Source organism: Rhipicephalus microplus, chromosome 6, assembly GCF_043290135.1.
Source record: "Rhipicephalus microplus isolate Deutch F79 chromosome 6, USDA_Rmic, whole genome shotgun sequence".
Taxonomy (NCBI): domain Eukaryota; kingdom Metazoa; phylum Arthropoda; class Arachnida; order Ixodida; family Ixodidae; genus Rhipicephalus; species Rhipicephalus microplus.
Genome location: NC_134705.1, coordinates 20,984,170 through 21,000,899, shown reverse-complemented (window position 1 = coordinate 21,000,899; position 16,730 = coordinate 20,984,170). Strand labels below are relative to the sequence as shown.

The following is a 16,730-nucleotide window of genomic DNA, read 5'->3' as shown; positions in this document are numbered from 1 at the left end:
TTTGTGGAGATGTGCACACCATCACAATAAATAACTGACAAACTAGCACCAGTGTCTGTTAATGCCTCCACGTCTATGGCTTCTATCGATACAGATATCCTGTTTTGAGGATGATCTGGAGGAATTTCGCTAAAGTTGCTAAATGCAGTTTTTCTCCCAAAAGCTGCCTAGTTCAATTTTGCAGGTGACGGTCGGTGAATGACAAGCTGGTCGAAGTGGCGAAAAAAAGGGGATAGCGAGCATTCCGGGCACTACAGTAGCTACGGGACGTTTTCGGGCGTTGTTAGTGGAGAGGCAGAGCGATCGTAAAGCGTAGCGTGGCCCCAGTGGCGAAACCCTCCCGTTGGTGCAAAACCCATGATGCTCGTCCATAGCTGATGCTTGCAACAGACACGTGCAATCAGTCCACGACATTCACAATTGTAGCTCGTAGGTCAAGCTGGTTGTCATGGTGGATAATAAAGTTGGTTGGGGGCGCTGGGAGCTACGGAAGACAGGTGTGCTGGCATCGGCAGTGCATAGGAAAGCTGATTGTAGGTGATAGCTAGGGACCCCAGGTTGGCTGGTGTCAGTGTCGGTGGCATTGAACAATAGATTTTCAGGGTCTCTTATGTCATCCCTCCACGCAAGGTATGGTACTACTTTCCTCACAGTTGTCGCTTCTGTTTTGCCGGAATGTTGTTCGAAGTGCACAGACTTCAGCATGCCTTGTTGTTTCACTGTTTTGAGGAGGAAATAAGGACCTTTAGAATCTTTCTTCGAATGATGAAAGCCTTTCTGCGCTAGCACCTTGTCTCCGGGTTGTATATTTAGCATTCGTATTGCATGCCGTTAGTCGTAGCACTTCATTTTTGAAGTTGTTAGTTTCTTCTACTGGGTCTTCCTGCGTTCAGCATAATGAATCTTCCCTATTATGCCAAGCTCGTAATCTGCTGGCAGCCACGTCGTCTTCTGAAATGCAGGAAACTGAGGGCTACAGCCAAGTCAAGCTGTGTGGAATTGCTTGCGATGTTTTACCGCTGCCTCTAGTCTCCACGGAAGTCATCGTATATCGAAATGAAAATCCCCAAGTTACGGATGAGGTGTTCCGCGAGAGGCTTTCCTTCAGGTGGTATGGTGTTGCGAATCCTAAATTGACATCATTTTTTACTGGCCACTGTCGGAGCCTCTTACTGGGGAATGCAGGTCCACTATTGTAAACAATTACCTCGGGGTGTATAAATGTCTGCCTTTCTAATAATCAAATGATGCGGTTGGCATCTTCTCTTCTGGGTTTGGCCGCTGCCATACTAGTGCGATTATCAACAACTAGTAAAAGGGGTTGAGTTCGGTACACTCTCTCTCTTCTCATGAAGCTCAGCAAAATCTTGGTGTAAAACTTTGAAAGGCACATTTCAAAAAAAAGGAATCACTATCTGATTTTTTTTGAAGCAGAACTCGGCTTTCATTGTCTGGCAACGATGAGGAGTTTTTGTGTATTTTCTGCATCGGCCTTCGTTTTCTTCAGAGAAAAAATATTTCCGAATCTTCCAGTATGTCTGTCAAAAGTCGTCATGGCCACCCGAGTGTTTGCTGTTGTGATAAAGCCTCAATATCTTTAAATGCAGCTTTGAGGCATAACAAACTTTCGATTCATCAGCTCTAAATTTTCGATGCCTTCTTACGTACTTGTTACGTGAGACCCTTCATAATCATTCGTCTATGCTATGTGCAATCTTGATATCGTGTCCGCGTCAGGTAGCTTGTCACTGGGTCGGTTGCTAACATCGAACGTGATCTGCCGAATATCACTGATCCATTTCGCTAGTCTGCCCCTCGGTTGTGTAAATTTTAAAAGATACGTCAACACTTGATTGTTTGAAAAAATTGCGAACTGAATGCCTTGCGTATAACTTCTGAAGTGTCGCAACAGCATCACCACCGCTAAAGCCCCTTTTCCGTAGTTGTGCAGTTTACTTCAACTCTTGAAAAGAAATAATAACCGATCACTTTCAACTCGTGGCTTCGGTCAAGTTTCTTTCGTATAACACTGCTACGGTGCTGTAATTGAACGCATCAGTGCAGAGCTTGAATTGGTGAAATTGGGTAATATGAGAATGGTGTCTGACGATATATCATGTACCAGTTCTGATATGCATGGTCGCACTCATCGCTCCTCATGAAGAACACTTCCTTTTTAGTTAGTCTCATAAGGCGTATGAATATTGCTGCGAAATCTTTCAGCAATGTCCTAAAATTTCTAGCTAATCCTAAAGAAACGGGTTGTGAGTGGATGTGGCAGGGTTTATGCATCTCTTTGATTTGTTGGACGGACTGTTCCTTTATGGTCTTCGCTAAGCCATCAAGGACTCTGCCAATCGACACCATTTTTCTCTAAAAGAATGCACTTTTCTTTTTGTTTAATTTGATATGTGAGTGGCTTAGTGCTTCAATTACCTGAAGAAATGGAAACAATGCTCTTCCTCCGTACGAGAAGAAATGATGATACCGACATAAACATTGCGGAAGTCTCCGATTAATTGTTTAAATACAGTATTCATCATGCGCTGAAACCAAGTTCCTGAATGCTTCCAACCTAATTGCAGGTGGCTGTCTTCATATACATCAAATACCACTATAAATGCCCTGTATTTCTTTGACTGTTCTTGAGGAGGTACCTTCCAGTATTCTTTGCATAAGGCGATTTAGAAAAACCATTTGCACCTTCTGTTGTCGTTATTGATGTTGCCAACAAAGTGCATAGGATATGTATATAGCACTGTTTGGGCGTGGATTTGGCGGTAATCAGTACGATCTCCTTTAGGGACGATAGTTATTGACTATGCAAACAGTGATGTCGATGTTTTTATAATTTTGAATGCTTAGCATTTGTGGCAGTTCTCGCTTCAGCCATGACTTCTTTTCTCATGGCATCCTGTAGGCCTCTTACGCACAACGGTCGTGTCACGAAGTTTAAAAGGTACTTCAAGTACGGAAGCTGCATGTGGATAAGGGTCCAGGCATGTAAGCTCCGGAAAAACTGTCAACACATCATGAGTGCACTTGACAGTTCTTATTTGCATCAATATCTGGATAGACGAAACAATGAAGTATATAGTGATCTCATCTTTCAAGAAACATTCATTTTTATAGATTCTTGATGTCAGGTTTGACAGTTAAAACGAAAATTCGACATCTCGCATGACCTGTGCTTTTAGCATGAAGGGCTGGCCAACCAAAAGAAGTCCTTCCTAGTCAAAATTTTTTTTGTACACTAATGCGTTCAGTTTTTTTTTTTCATTTATGATCACTGCAATAATAAAACATTTGACCGAATGAAATAGACATCCTTATTTTGGTTAGATGGGTGGGGCTGTGCACCCCGTTTATTAGTTTTTTTGTCTCCGCGAGGTCTCCATTGCTAGGTTGATAGTACGAAATGGAGCTACTAGAGGCTGCTGGTGCTTCATTATCTGCAGGAACACTCACTAAATGGGTCAAGTTATGCTGTGCAGCATTCTTAGACATTCAAATAGGCCTTCAATTGTCTTGGGTGATCTCACTTGCCCTTGCTTTTAACATTCCTTCATATCATTGAATCAGTCCAGGCTTAATTGATAATTCAGGCAGCACAGGGTCTCCGAATTGCAACAGCTGTCTCTTCTCAAATAAGTATTGTGGCGTCATCATCATCATCATCATAATTTTTTTTTAGCCAACACGCCGCGTCTTTCGCACTGCTCATGCCTAGCTTGGCCTGTGTGAGCAACAAAACGAGTTCACGCGCCTGTCGTATCAGACGCTGGCATCCGCCCCCGCTCCTTTGAGCCTACAAAAAAAAAGTGGCGACATTGGCACAACCTCGTCGACCGCCGTGAAGACGTCATCTTACATCTCTCCAACTCCTCGCTCGCTACACTGGCGACCGGAAGAACTCACACTTCGACGAGCTACCGGCTGCGACGCTTCCACCACTCTGCCCACTAGTGCTGCCGTTTCACCCGACCTTACCCTAGGCATGGCTCATGTGGCTCGACGCCAATCTCGCTGTGAATAGAGTCACGGACCAGCCGCTTATGCATGCCATCTTGCTTGACACGCTTCCGGTCGAGTTTAGCCATCTTACTGCCGCATCGACCACTAGTGTGCAGTCGTATGACTCTTTCTGTGCTGCAATGCTCTCCTGCTATGGCCTACTGCCCGCTTCCGGGAGCCCGCGACTTCGGGGTTTCACCTGCGTTGCAGTGCGTGGTACCGACCGGTCCGCAGCCCACCATTGACCATGACCTAACTCTCCCGGCTACGTCACCTCTAACCTCACGTCCGGCCACTAGCGCTGCGATTTCCGCCCCCAATCTTCTGCGCGACGAAGATAAGGATGTTGCTGCTGTCATCGACCAGTCAGCCATGAGGTGCTTGTCCTCGACGTCCTCGCCTGGCGGTCCACCAGGCACACCGACCAGCCATACATCTTCCCCGACCACCAAGGCCCACGAGCTTTCTAGCATGTGAGGCTCCATGACAGCAATCTCGCCGCACGCCCTGGAGCCTGCCACAACAACGACATTGTCACGCCCAACATTCGCTTCCTGATCGCAGAGGCATCACCGCCGACGATGTTCGATGGTGATTCTCTACCGATCCCAACGCTCTGTGCGTCTTGCCAGCAGCCACTACCTTTTACCTCGCCGTGTCCCACAGATGGAGTTTTTGCTCGTGACATGCTGTGGCGGAACTACCAAGATACTGCTACCTTGACCGAGGACCAGGTGACAACTTCGTCTATAGCCAAACACCTCGCACCTTCTGTACCAACTATGCAGGTGGATATTCACCAGGCTTCCCCGATGAGCACGGGTACGCCAGCCCGCTCTCCGGTAGAGCCCATGCCTTCTGGGTCTCATGACCATCATCCAGAGCCTTTGAAGGGCGGCGCGACCCCACAACAATGAACCTTGTATTTGGAGGTGCCCTTCGCCATGGCCCTGGCATCTACTACCTCGCCACGGCGCATCGGCCGACCAGTCGCTGTGAACCTGCCTGCCTGCTGTGATCTTTGTGCGCTTCTTCGAGCACGGTGTTTCCACGTCCGTCGACTCGGCCACCTGCGCCGGCAAACCAGCCACATTGTAATGCTGAGGTCGGTGTTTTGTCAACGACTACGTCCGCACCAGCACGGCCAGCCCACTGCTCCTTGTGGACAGCCATGCTTGCACCATGTGCACTGTTGGAGAGGTCGCCGCGGCTGTTACACTTCAGGGCTCGGTCATCATAGGTGCGCTTCAATCCACCACAGCATCACCAGCGTGGGCTCCTCCAATTCTGCATACGTGCGCCACCTCAATTGTATAAACGCCATCTGGAAAGGTCAACCCATCCCGAAAGACTGCAAGACCGTCCTTATTACTTTTATACCAAAGTCGGGTGGACCTATCAACACCAATAACCTGTGTCTCATTTCTCTTGCATCCTGCACAGAAAGGCTGATGGAAACAATTGTTCTAGAATGCCTCTTATGGTATTTCGAGCACACAAATACCTTTGCTGACACAAAGTTTGGCTTTCGACCGCACAAATTGGCCCAAGTTGTTTTGCTACAACTTCACCGTGAAGTAATACAGCCTGAAACTATGCGTAGTGATAATAAGGGCATCCTTGCCATAGACGTGAAAGTCACCTTCGACAATGTGAAGCATAGTGCTATCCTAGCTAATCTTAACACCATAAACTGCATTGAGAGGACCTTTTAAATACGAAATTTCTTGTCTAATATGGAGGCCTTTCTTCGCCTCGAGGATGACGAATACGGTCCCTGCTTCATGGACAAGACAGGCACATCTCAAGAAATGGTCCTTTCACCGCTACTTTTTAACATCGCCTCGATGTTCCTTTTGAGGGAGCTAACTCGGATCTCTGGCATCCAACATCCGTTGTATGCCCATGATATTTCATATGGAGCACAAAGGGAAACTTGGGAGAAAATGAGGCCAGTTTCCAACAGGCTGCCTCCGCTGTCGACTCATATGCGTCGGCATGCGGACGCCAGTGCGCCCCAGCTAAATCTGAACTCATTCACATGAAAGCCAACCTAAAAGACAAAACACGAATCTGCACTGGAAAATATCAGGATCTGTAATTTCGGCAGGACTACTGTGCAATGACGCGGCACCATTTCTTGACTGGGTGTCACAACAGCTACTCGATAAGAATCACTAACCTCATTCTGGGCTAAAATGCTGGCACCACCGACGTTAGTATTCGGTGATGTAGCCGCCGACCTCACAGCACTCATTACCATCGCCTTGTTTGTAGCCTCTCTGAGGAAGAACTGCGCTTGGAACAAAGCGTAAAAGAGCCTTCGGTCGTACACTTTTATGGCCTCGAGCTCTTCCTCGTAGGCTTAGTCGTCAGTCGCATCGCAGATTCTTTTGTTTAGTGGAACAAGTTTGGCATTCTTCTGAGTGAGGTAGGCAACGTGGTAGTCGACCTGATTGACATCGGGAACGATGGCCTGCAGTTTGTCCGTCAGGAGCATAATAGTTCGCGTGACGCTTGCCCTGACGACGCCATGTTTCTTGCGCAACCGCTCTAATGACGCTATCGTAAGCAGAACTCTTGAAAGGGTGTGACCAGAGGATTGCCGCACCAGAAATAATGTCGCGCACATAACGAACCCGAGCGCTACGCCAAGAACTGACGTTTATTCTACAGCTCGTGATTCATTTCTGCCTTCTCTTTTATGTCTCCCTCTTGTTGCTGCGAGCCCGCAATCACAAGCAACACTTTTTTTTTGTTTTGTCGAGAAATAAGACCCTCAAACTGGGAACAATAGATAAACCGATACACACACCATGGCTTTCCCAGTCGAGAACGTAGACCTCGGGTCCTTAGAGCTTAGAAGGTCTTAAAACTTCTCAGCTGAAACGCCCACAGTGTTCTAAACGTGATGGCCAAGTAAATCTCGATGCAGTCTTCTATGCACCTGAGCAAGTCATGGTGTAACGAGTAGGTTTAAATCTTGGAAATCAATTCAAAGTACTTTCAGGTCTATTGCATGCTCTTGTAAAAACTCAATCACCTAGTTGTTGCAAAGTTTTCGCTAAAACGCGTCATCAGTTAAAACTATGGTCCAGCGGAAATGACTATTCCGGATCTTGAGAGTAACTGAGCAAATCTGTATTGATTGAGAGTATAGAAGCGACTGCCTGAGCGATTGTAAGTTGAGTCCTAGGGTAAGTAATCTGGAAAAAATTGACAGATCCCACATACAGTAGGAATCAATTATATGCGAAGCAACGAGTGAAGAAGGTTGGTATGTCACTTTAAAATCACCACAACATTAGGAGGCGGACGTACTTTATGCCGTACATGGCTTTCATGTCATGATGATCATGTTTTGATGTATCACTTACCTTCGGTTTCTATCCACGTCAGGTTATACCAAGTTTTGTATATGTGAAGCTAGCGAAAAGACTGCGAGCACATCACGAGCGTGACATGTATTCATGTTCTTACATGACATGGATCTCGTGATTACACTGAAACCTCGTTATAATGTAACGGGATATAACAAAATAATGCATAGAACGAAGTGAAATTCTGGAAAACTCCATTTAGAACCATGCATTTTAAACCTCATTGTAATGAACTAATATTAACTGGTAATTTGATTTAACAAACTAAATTAGTCTATCAAATAGTGCCACAGGCATGGAACGAGGTTTAGCCATGCCAATGCGAGTATGTGCCATGGTGTGAAAGAAGAAGAGGATGGTTGGTGTGTGCTCTGCTCTAACGTTCGGTTCGGCTCGACGTCCAGTGCTGCTCCTGTGAACAGACGTTGTGGTCGTTCTGTGATCACGTGACATTTTCTGGTGGAGGTGCTGGGTAGTGTTGTATGCACTGCAATCAGCAGCAAGGTCCTGACACTAGCCGCGACTTGGAAGAACCAGCTGACCTACGGCGTAGCAGGCGACAACTAGGCCTACCTCCTGAATTCGGACCATTTCCTCAACTCGGCAGTACTATGGCTAGTGCGGGAACGCAAACCCAAGAAACATCAACGCTGCCTCCTCCATGGTTCTTCAACGTCCCGCGTACTCTGAAGCCGTTCCACGGTGACCCTTATGAGGACGTCGACGACTGGCTCGACGACTACAACCGTTGCGGCAGCGTCAACGAGTAGAACGAGCAGCGAAAGCTTCGGTACGTCTACTTTTATCTCGAGGACTCTGCGCGCACTTGGTTCGAAAACCATGAAGCCACTATGACAACCTGGCCAGAGTTTTGCAACCAGTTGCGAAATACCTTCCGAAGCTCTGACCGAAAGGAGCAAGCGGAACGGCTCCTCAATTCCCGAAACCAGCATCCGAACGAGAGTGTTGCCATGTTCGTTGAGGACATGACGCGGCTGTTCAGGGGAGCCGACTCCTCAATGACGGAAGAGAAGAAGGTGCGCCTCCTAATGCGGGGAGTGAAGGAGCAGCTGTTCGCGGGACTAGTGCGGAACCCTCCCAGCACTGTAGAGGATTTCCTTCGCGAAGCCACGACAATGGAGAGAATGCTAAAGCAGCGTTCGTACCAGTATGAACGTCCTGGCAGTCTTTCGTCAGTGTCGTCGGCCCTACCAACACCTGACGTCACGACTGTAAAAGACCTGACAGAGCTCGTGCGCAGTATTGTGCGCGAGGAGCTGCAAAAGCTGCACGTGGTGTCTTCTCCGCCCCAGGTTGCTGCTTTAACGGATGTCGTTCGCGAAGAGGTCTGGCAGCTGGTGCACCCCATGACGACTCTGCGTGCAGCCGAAGTCCAACCCATGACGGCCCCGCGTCCAGCCGAAGCTCCGCTATTAACGTACGCGGAAGCACTACGTACTCCTGCACCGGCTGTTGGCTATCCGTCCCGTCCGTCAACCCTGCAGACGGCACCGTCGTTCTACTCGGGACCACCGCAGTACGGCAACCCACCCCTTACACGGAAATCCAGTGTATGGCGTGCTCCCGACAACCGGCCTCTATGTTATCACTGTGGTGAACCAGGTCACATCTACCGTGAGTGCGCCTACAGGCACATGGGTCTTCCCAGCTTTCGTCCGGATGCTCCTCGACCCAGAGATGGTGAGCGGCCCCGTGCTATCGCCGAATACTTGGCAAGCCAACGATCCTCAATCCTTCCGCGTCGCCAATCCCGCTCACCATCTCCACGGCGTTCCACGTCACCTGGCCAACAATCAACCTTTGCGGACGTCCTTGCAGGAAGATCGCCTAGATCCACAAGCCCACGCCGGGGAAACTAAGAACAGCGACCTCTGGGGTGAGGCCGCTGTTGATCGACCGTTACAAGACCCTCCCCCGATTTGCCTGCCGACATCCGACGACATTCTTTCACCGACGTGTGCCATCGACGACAAACAGGTCTCTGCTCGTATCTCTGTTCTTGTCGACAACCACCCGCTGACCGCTCTGGTAGATACGGGTGCCGATTATTCTGTTATAAGCGTTGACCTCACTGCACAGCTAAGAAAGGTAACAACACCTTGGGGACATGGAACCAACCTTCGGACTGCGGTAGGTCACCTATTGACACCGCTAGGAATGTGCACTGCCCGCCTCCGAATTCGTGAGTCGACGTACATTGTTTCCTTCATTGTATTGCGCGAATGCTCCCAAAACCTGATTCTCGGAATGGATTTTCTCCGCGAGCATGGAGCCATTATTAACCTTCGCGACCTGCTCATAACGTTATCTAACGACCATAGAGCCCTACGAAAGGATGAAGTTGCGCCGACCACAACACTTCGAATTGCTGACGGCACCATCGCACTGCCGCCGCGAGCCAGTATGTTGGTAACTGTGGAGAGCGACTGTGACAACAACAGTAGTGGCATCGCGGAAACTAACCTCTCGGTGCTCTTGGCTCGGCAGATTTGTGTCGCACGTGCTATCGTCAAACTGAAACATCGGAGGACTCGGCTTCTGATCACGAATTTCGGCGGCCAGTACCAACACTTGGCAAAGCGAACAGCAATCGCGAACTTTGAAGCCATCGATGACGCAGAATGTTCCACTATCGCTCCGATTGCCACTGCTGCCGAAGGTAACACTGATATATCCAGTACAGTTGACGTGAATTGCCAGCTATCCTGTGCGCAGCAACAGCAGATACGCATGATTTTACGTACGTATAGTGATTGCTTTGCGTCCACCTCCAAAATCAAGCAGACCCCAACCGTGAAGCACCGCATTATAACGGACCCTACTGAACGGCCTGTACGACAGCACGCCTACCACGTGTCGCAGAAAGAACAAGAGGCAATACGTTTTCAAGTGAAACAGATGCTCGACGACGACGTCATCCAACCCTCGAACAGTCCATGGGCGTCACCCGTCGTACTTGTTAAAAAGAAAGACGGCACTTTTCGATTTTGCGTCGATTACCGGAAGCTCAACAAAGTGACGAAGAGAGACGTCTACCCTCTCCCACGCATAGATGACTCTCTGGATCGACTTCGACATGCCCGATATTTTTCCTCAATGGATTTACGCAGCGGCTACTGGCAGATCGAGGTCGATGAACGTGACAAGGAAAAAACAGCATTCATAACTCCCGATGGCCTCTACGAATTCAAAGTGTTACCATTTGGATTGTGCTCTGCACCAGCAACGTTCCAAAGGATGATGGACACCGTCTTGTCCGGTCTGAGGTGGGAATCCTGCCTCGTGTATTTAGACGACGTCGTTGTTTTTTCCAAAACATTTGAGCAACATTTACAACGACTTCAGTCCGTCTTCGTCACTATTCGATCCGCAGGCCTATCTCTAAAACCGGAAAAGTGTCATTTCGGCTACGAAGAACTAAAGTTCCTCGGCCACCTTATCAGTCACGATGGCATTAGACCAGACCCAGAAAAGACCATGGCTGTTGCTGCATTTCCTCCACCTTCGAACAAACGGGATTTGCGCCGGTTTTTGGGTCTCTGCGTCTACTACAGGCGCTTTGTGCAGAGCTTTGCCAACATCGCTGAACCCCTTACCCGTTTAACGAAGGAGGATACTCCTTTTGTGTGGGGTCCAGAGCAGAGAGCTGCTTTTTCCCAGCTTCAGCAGTGCCTTCAGAGTGAACCCTTACTAGGGCACTTTGAGGAAGATGCCACCACCGAACTTCACACTGACGCAAGCAACATCGGTCTTGGTGCAGTACTCGTCCAGTGGCAAGACTGCGCTGAACGTCCCATCGCTTATGCTAGCCGCATTTTGTCATCTGCGGAAACTAACTACTCGACCATGGAGAAGGAATGTCTTGCTGTTATTTGGGCGATAACAAAGTTCCGACCGTATCTGTATGGACGTCCATTCAGAGTAGTTACGAACCATCATGCCCTCTGTTGGCTGGCCAATCTCAAGGACCCTTCAGGGCGCCTCGCGAGGTGGAGCTTACGCCTTCAAGAATTTGAGGTTACAGTCGTCTACAAGTCGGGCCGCAGGCACACTGATGCTGATTGCCTTTCGCGCGCACCCCTCGCGACGACATCGAGGAACGATGATACCGATGGCCATTTTTTTTGTGCAGTCAGTGAATCTGACTTGGCCCAACAACAGTGGAATGATTCAGAGATTCAACAACTTATCAAATACCTTCAAGGTCGCAGCTCGAGTCCAGCATCGGCATTTGCACGTTCAGGGTCATTTTGTCTCCGCAACGACATCGTCTACAAAAAGAACTTCGAACCTTATGCGACTGAGTACCTCCTCGTCGTTCCACCAGGGCTACGTGCTGACATTTTATCTGCCTGCCACGACGAGCCTTCCTCCGGCCACCTAGAATTCGCACGTACCCTTGCCCGGATTCGGACTCGCTACTACTGGCCAAAGCTCACCCAGGATGTCAAGCATTACGTTAAAACATGCAATCATTGCCAGCGCCGTAAAGCCCCACCTGTGCGCCCTGCCTGTTGCACCCCCGTCAAAACCGTTTGAACGAATCGGCATGGACTTGCTTGGGCCCTTCCCGAAGTCACATGATGGCAACCGCTGGATCGTAGTCACTACTGACTATTTAACAAGGTACTGCGAAACGAAAGCCCTAGAACGAGGCACCGCCAATGAGGTTGCGTATTTTTTTATCAACAACATCGTCCTCCACCATGGAGCGCCAACAGTTCTTATCACTGACCGTGGAACAGCCTTTACAGCCCAATTGATGAAAGACGTCACGAGACTTAGTGGAACAGCTCATCGCAAAACAACCGCATACCATCCACAAACCAACGGTCTGACGGAGAGATTAAACAAGACGCTCGCTGACATGCTATCTATGTACGTCGACCGCAATCACAAAAACTGGGATGCAATTTTGCCATACGTAACGTTCGCTTACAACACTGCGGTTCAAGAGACTACGGGTTTCACTCAATTCCGGTTGCTTCACGGCCGGGAAGCAATTACGATGCTTGATGCCATGCTGTTGCCTGACACGACCGATATTACTACTGATGCGAACGACTTTCTCCGGCTCGCCGACGCGGCCCGCCAGCTTGCACTCAAGCGGATCCGAAAACAACAACGAATCGACTCGCAGAGGTACAACTCCCATCATCGCCATGTCATTTACCAACCCGGTGATCTGGTCTGGCTGTGGATCCCCGTTCGCAAAAGGGGTCACTCGGAAAAGTTACTTCACTGCTACTTCGGTCCCTATAGAGTACTACGGTGCCTCACAGATGTCAACAACGAAATTCTGCTTGAAGACACAGCTCAGCGATCTCGATGTTCCCAGCAGCCCGACATTGTTCATGTGTTATGGATGAAGCCACACTACCCCCGAGCCACCTGACACTGCTTCTTCACGCGTCTTTGTGCATGTATGCGACTACTTTAACTTTTAATCGGCATTGGTCATCGGGGTGGTACTTTTTTTTCGAAGGAGGGGGGGTAATGCCACAGGCATGGAACGAGGTTTAGCCATGCCAATGCGAGTATGTGCCATGGTGTGAAAGAAGAAGAGGACGGTTGGTGTGTGCTCGTGCTCTAACGTTCGGTTTGGCTCGACGTCCAGTGCTGCTCCTGTGAACAGACGTTGTGGTCGTTCTGTGATCACGTAACAATAGTCCATCAAAAAAAAAAAAAAAAAACGACCGTAGTGTGTTAAGTATAACTTTTTTTGCGGAGTTTGATGCTGGTTCGGCTCGGCTCTTTCGAAACTCCCGCACCAACCTTACAGCCACGCCCCGCGCAGCCGAGAGAGCAGTGCTCCTTGCACAGCCAGCGGAGAGGATTGAAGAAGCATTCAGTGAATCACATGACCGAGAAGCGCCGCCACGGTGCAAAGTGATTTCCCTCTCAAGACGGCAACGACTGTGTGTCCGCTGCTATCCTGGCTGCTTACTCTGCATCGAGAAAGGACTTTCCGCAACAGCTTTCTTTTTTTCATTCTCCCTGCACGCCCGGCCTTGAAAGGAGAAGGGTCTCTACGTGCAGAGACGGAAAAGGGAAAAGCGTGGAACAGGCGCGTCACAGATTGGCATTTGAGAGAGCAAACGATCCGCCACAGTCTTTTCTTTCCTTTTCTTTTTTTTCTTCGTGCCCAGCGTTGAGAGGTGCCGCTGCGGGATGGGGTATAGTGCTGAGAACATTTTCGGAGCGCAGTATGTTTGAATTAACCGTCGCAAGTGCTCGCGCGTTCAAATTACAGGGCGTTTTGGCCCATTGGATTACACATAGCTTTGACGGGACCTCATGCTGAGTTCGAATCACCCGAAAGTTCGAATTATAGAGATTCGACTGAGTTTATTTTTCGTGGCACGCGTGGTCGCGTAGTGGTACATCGGGCTGCAAGGCAGTTTCTTTCTTTGCATGCTTAGAGCTGTGCGCCCATCTGAGCATTGCCACAAACAGTTATATTAGATATAACCAAATAATTGTTGCTCCCCTTCAACTTCGCTGTGATGAGGTTGAGTTTATTATGTTTCTACCAGTCATATACCTTCGTCATCCTTTCACTTCCCGTAATGTATTAATTTTTTTTGTTTATTACATACCTGCATCACCCCATTGGGTGTTACAGCACGGGGGCTACATACAAAAATATACAAAGAAAACACAAACCGCGGAAAAATACACCGTTATCCAAAACTTTAACAACATCAGGTGATAGGGCATTCCATTCTCTAATGGCTCATGGAAAAAAAGAATACCTGAACATGTCCCCCTTAAAAGAGAATTCGCAAACTTTCATTGCATGGTCCTGTCTTGATGAGATGCAAGTGGTAACTTAATATACTTTGCTCGCTCAATGGCAGTTTTAAAATGATATACAGCATGAAAAATTGCAGTATGAGGTTTTCCCGCTTATCTTGCAAAACCTGCCGAGATTACTTACGTTTGCTTTCCGTCATACTTATTGTTCTGTAACTGTTAAATACACACCAAACTGCATTATTTTGCACCCTTTCAAGCTGCTCCGTGAGATCAACTTTGTGTGGGTCCCAACAAACAACCATAATCAAGTATGCTGCGAACGTACGTGAAATACAGTTGCTCTTTCAATTTCTGTGGTAACTGACTGAACTTACAGCGAAGAAAACCCAGTGCGCCTATTGCTTTATTCTTAATGTGCTAAATGTGTCTATTCCACCTTAAATCAGACATTATAAATATACCCTGATATTTATATTCTTCAGCTTTCTTTAAGGTCATAATATTCAGTGTATATATGCAAGACTTAAATTTGTGTTTCCTTGTGAAGTTTGCATTTGCATTTTAAAATATTTTGCATTGGGTGGGTTCTGTCTAGTTTGTAGACATATATTTTGCGCCGCCTGGTTGAGCCACATACCAGATCATCAATACCTCTTTTTACTTTTATAGCATGCGGCTGAACATATATAGAACCCGGTATGCAATAATGAACTGATGCAGTTTAATAACTAAAAAAAATATGCTTGACAACAATTTGCGCAGGAGGGCAAGCTGCGTGACTCTGTGTCCATGGGTGCACCGGACGTGCCTCTGGAGGAGAAGACAGTGACTGTGCTGTATGGACCCGACTTGGTGAATGTGAGCGCCATCAGCTTCTGCGGAACGAGCCGCGAAGTGGCGCAGCTGTGGTGTGACGAACTCCTCAGCATGGCGTACAACCTGCTTTCCCTAAACGCGCCAGCCGCCACCTTCCTGCAGAAGGCACACACCAAATTGCTCTTGTGCACTGACCGTGAGGGTCGCCTGCCCGTCAAGAGCGTGCTGCGCATGTTTGCCCAGCACCGTGACGACCGTAAGCGTGTTGAGCGTGCACTCGAAGCTGTCGGGCTGGCTGCCGGCAAGAACGACACTCTGGCGCCCGAGCGTCTAAGCCTCGATGTCTTCCTGCGCTTCTACCGGCACTTGGTGGGACGTCAAGAGGTACGTAGCTGAGGACTTTGACAACGCACCTATCTGAAAGTTTTCTTCAGCTCTATAGATGCTACAAAGCAGTTATTTAGATGATTTGAAGGGCGATTATTGCCTGCACAGGCATTCACCCGTGTAGTGTCGTCTGCTAAGTGTTCCCTTGGCGTATGCATGGATATGTTGGGCGAGCAGATGGCAGCGCCGAAAAAAAAAAAAAAAGACTGTAGCAGCATCATCGACCCTGGTGCCCTGCACTTCGAGTTTATCACGTCAGCAACGTGCGCTCTGTGGGCCGTAAGTTCCAGACTGGCTCTTGTATTTGCTTTAAATTTATGTTTTGGGATTTTGAAAGCATAGCATTTTATGACTACACCGTGCTATTTCCATGAACCGCTGTCGAATCCTTCGCACATTAATCTTGGCAAGTCTAGTTAAAGAAACAGCTCATCTCGACAATAACATAAGGGCCTACCCGATATTTTCTCTTGATTGTGAGTTGTTAAAAAGCAATGGCTAATTACATAATTCATTTGTTTGTGTGATTGTGAGTTGTCAAAAAGCAATAGCTAATTACATAATTCATTTGTTTGTGTGTGTGCTCTGGGCGAGCACCAAGCACAAGTTTGGATCAAAGCGGGGTGTCAATTCTGCATGGGCGTTGCCATGTTGATTTTTAACCACACTTATTAACGGTTGGTGATGCAACAAAACAGAAATACGATGTAAATGCGATGAGGAAACATATTAGTTATTAACGTGCAGCAGCAGATGCTAAAGAAGAGCAAATATCTCAAGCTTACCTATTGCAAGGCAATAGGCAAGCTTGAGGCTATAGGCAAGGCTGGAACTATAAACAAAGATTGAAAAATAAAGTTTGGATCAATAGGCAATATCTAGAACAATGTTTATCTGCACAAGCGTATGGCTTGTTTACACCTCTTAGTTGTGACAGTACTGAACTGTAGTGATGAGACAGGATAGTAAATGGCCATACAGTCTTCTAAGCTACATAGCTGCCTCCTTTTAAGTCTCGACTCTAGATTGGTGCTGATTATCGCTACTGTTCAAGAAAACCCTTTTAGTAATTATCAAACCGGTTCATGCTCTTTGAATGAAGAGCACAATTTACAAAGCTTTGATCCCGTGAGCACATCGCAACAAATCCTTGCGCTCAAGTATATGTTATAAACATCAGTATCACTGTAAATTGGGGGGAAATGCTAAACAAGTCGCCCGCAAAACTTCCCAATTCATTTTCAGCTATGCAATTGTTACATAGTGAACGTACTCAGCATGGCCACCATGTGTCCACAGATAGAGCGGTCAAAAATCTAGAGTGCTGCTGCCACCCGTGCTGTGTTGGGGGCT

The 16,730-nt window shown here is 47.9% G+C and overlaps 1 protein-coding gene across 4 annotated transcripts in view; it reads left to right on the top strand.

Annotated features, from left to right (window-relative positions):
* Plc21C (Phospholipase C at 21C) overlaps positions 1–16,730 on the top strand; it is a 685,580-nt gene that overhangs the window by 138,394 nt on the left and 530,456 nt on the right. For all 4 annotated transcript variants that reach the window (XM_075865841.1, XM_037419231.2, XM_075865843.1 and 1 more), the window contains one exon: positions 14,937–15,374. In XM_075865841.1, the coding sequence (XP_075721956.1) occupies positions 14,937–15,374 (438 nt within the window). The remainder of the gene's footprint in view (positions 1–14,936; positions 15,375–16,730) is intronic.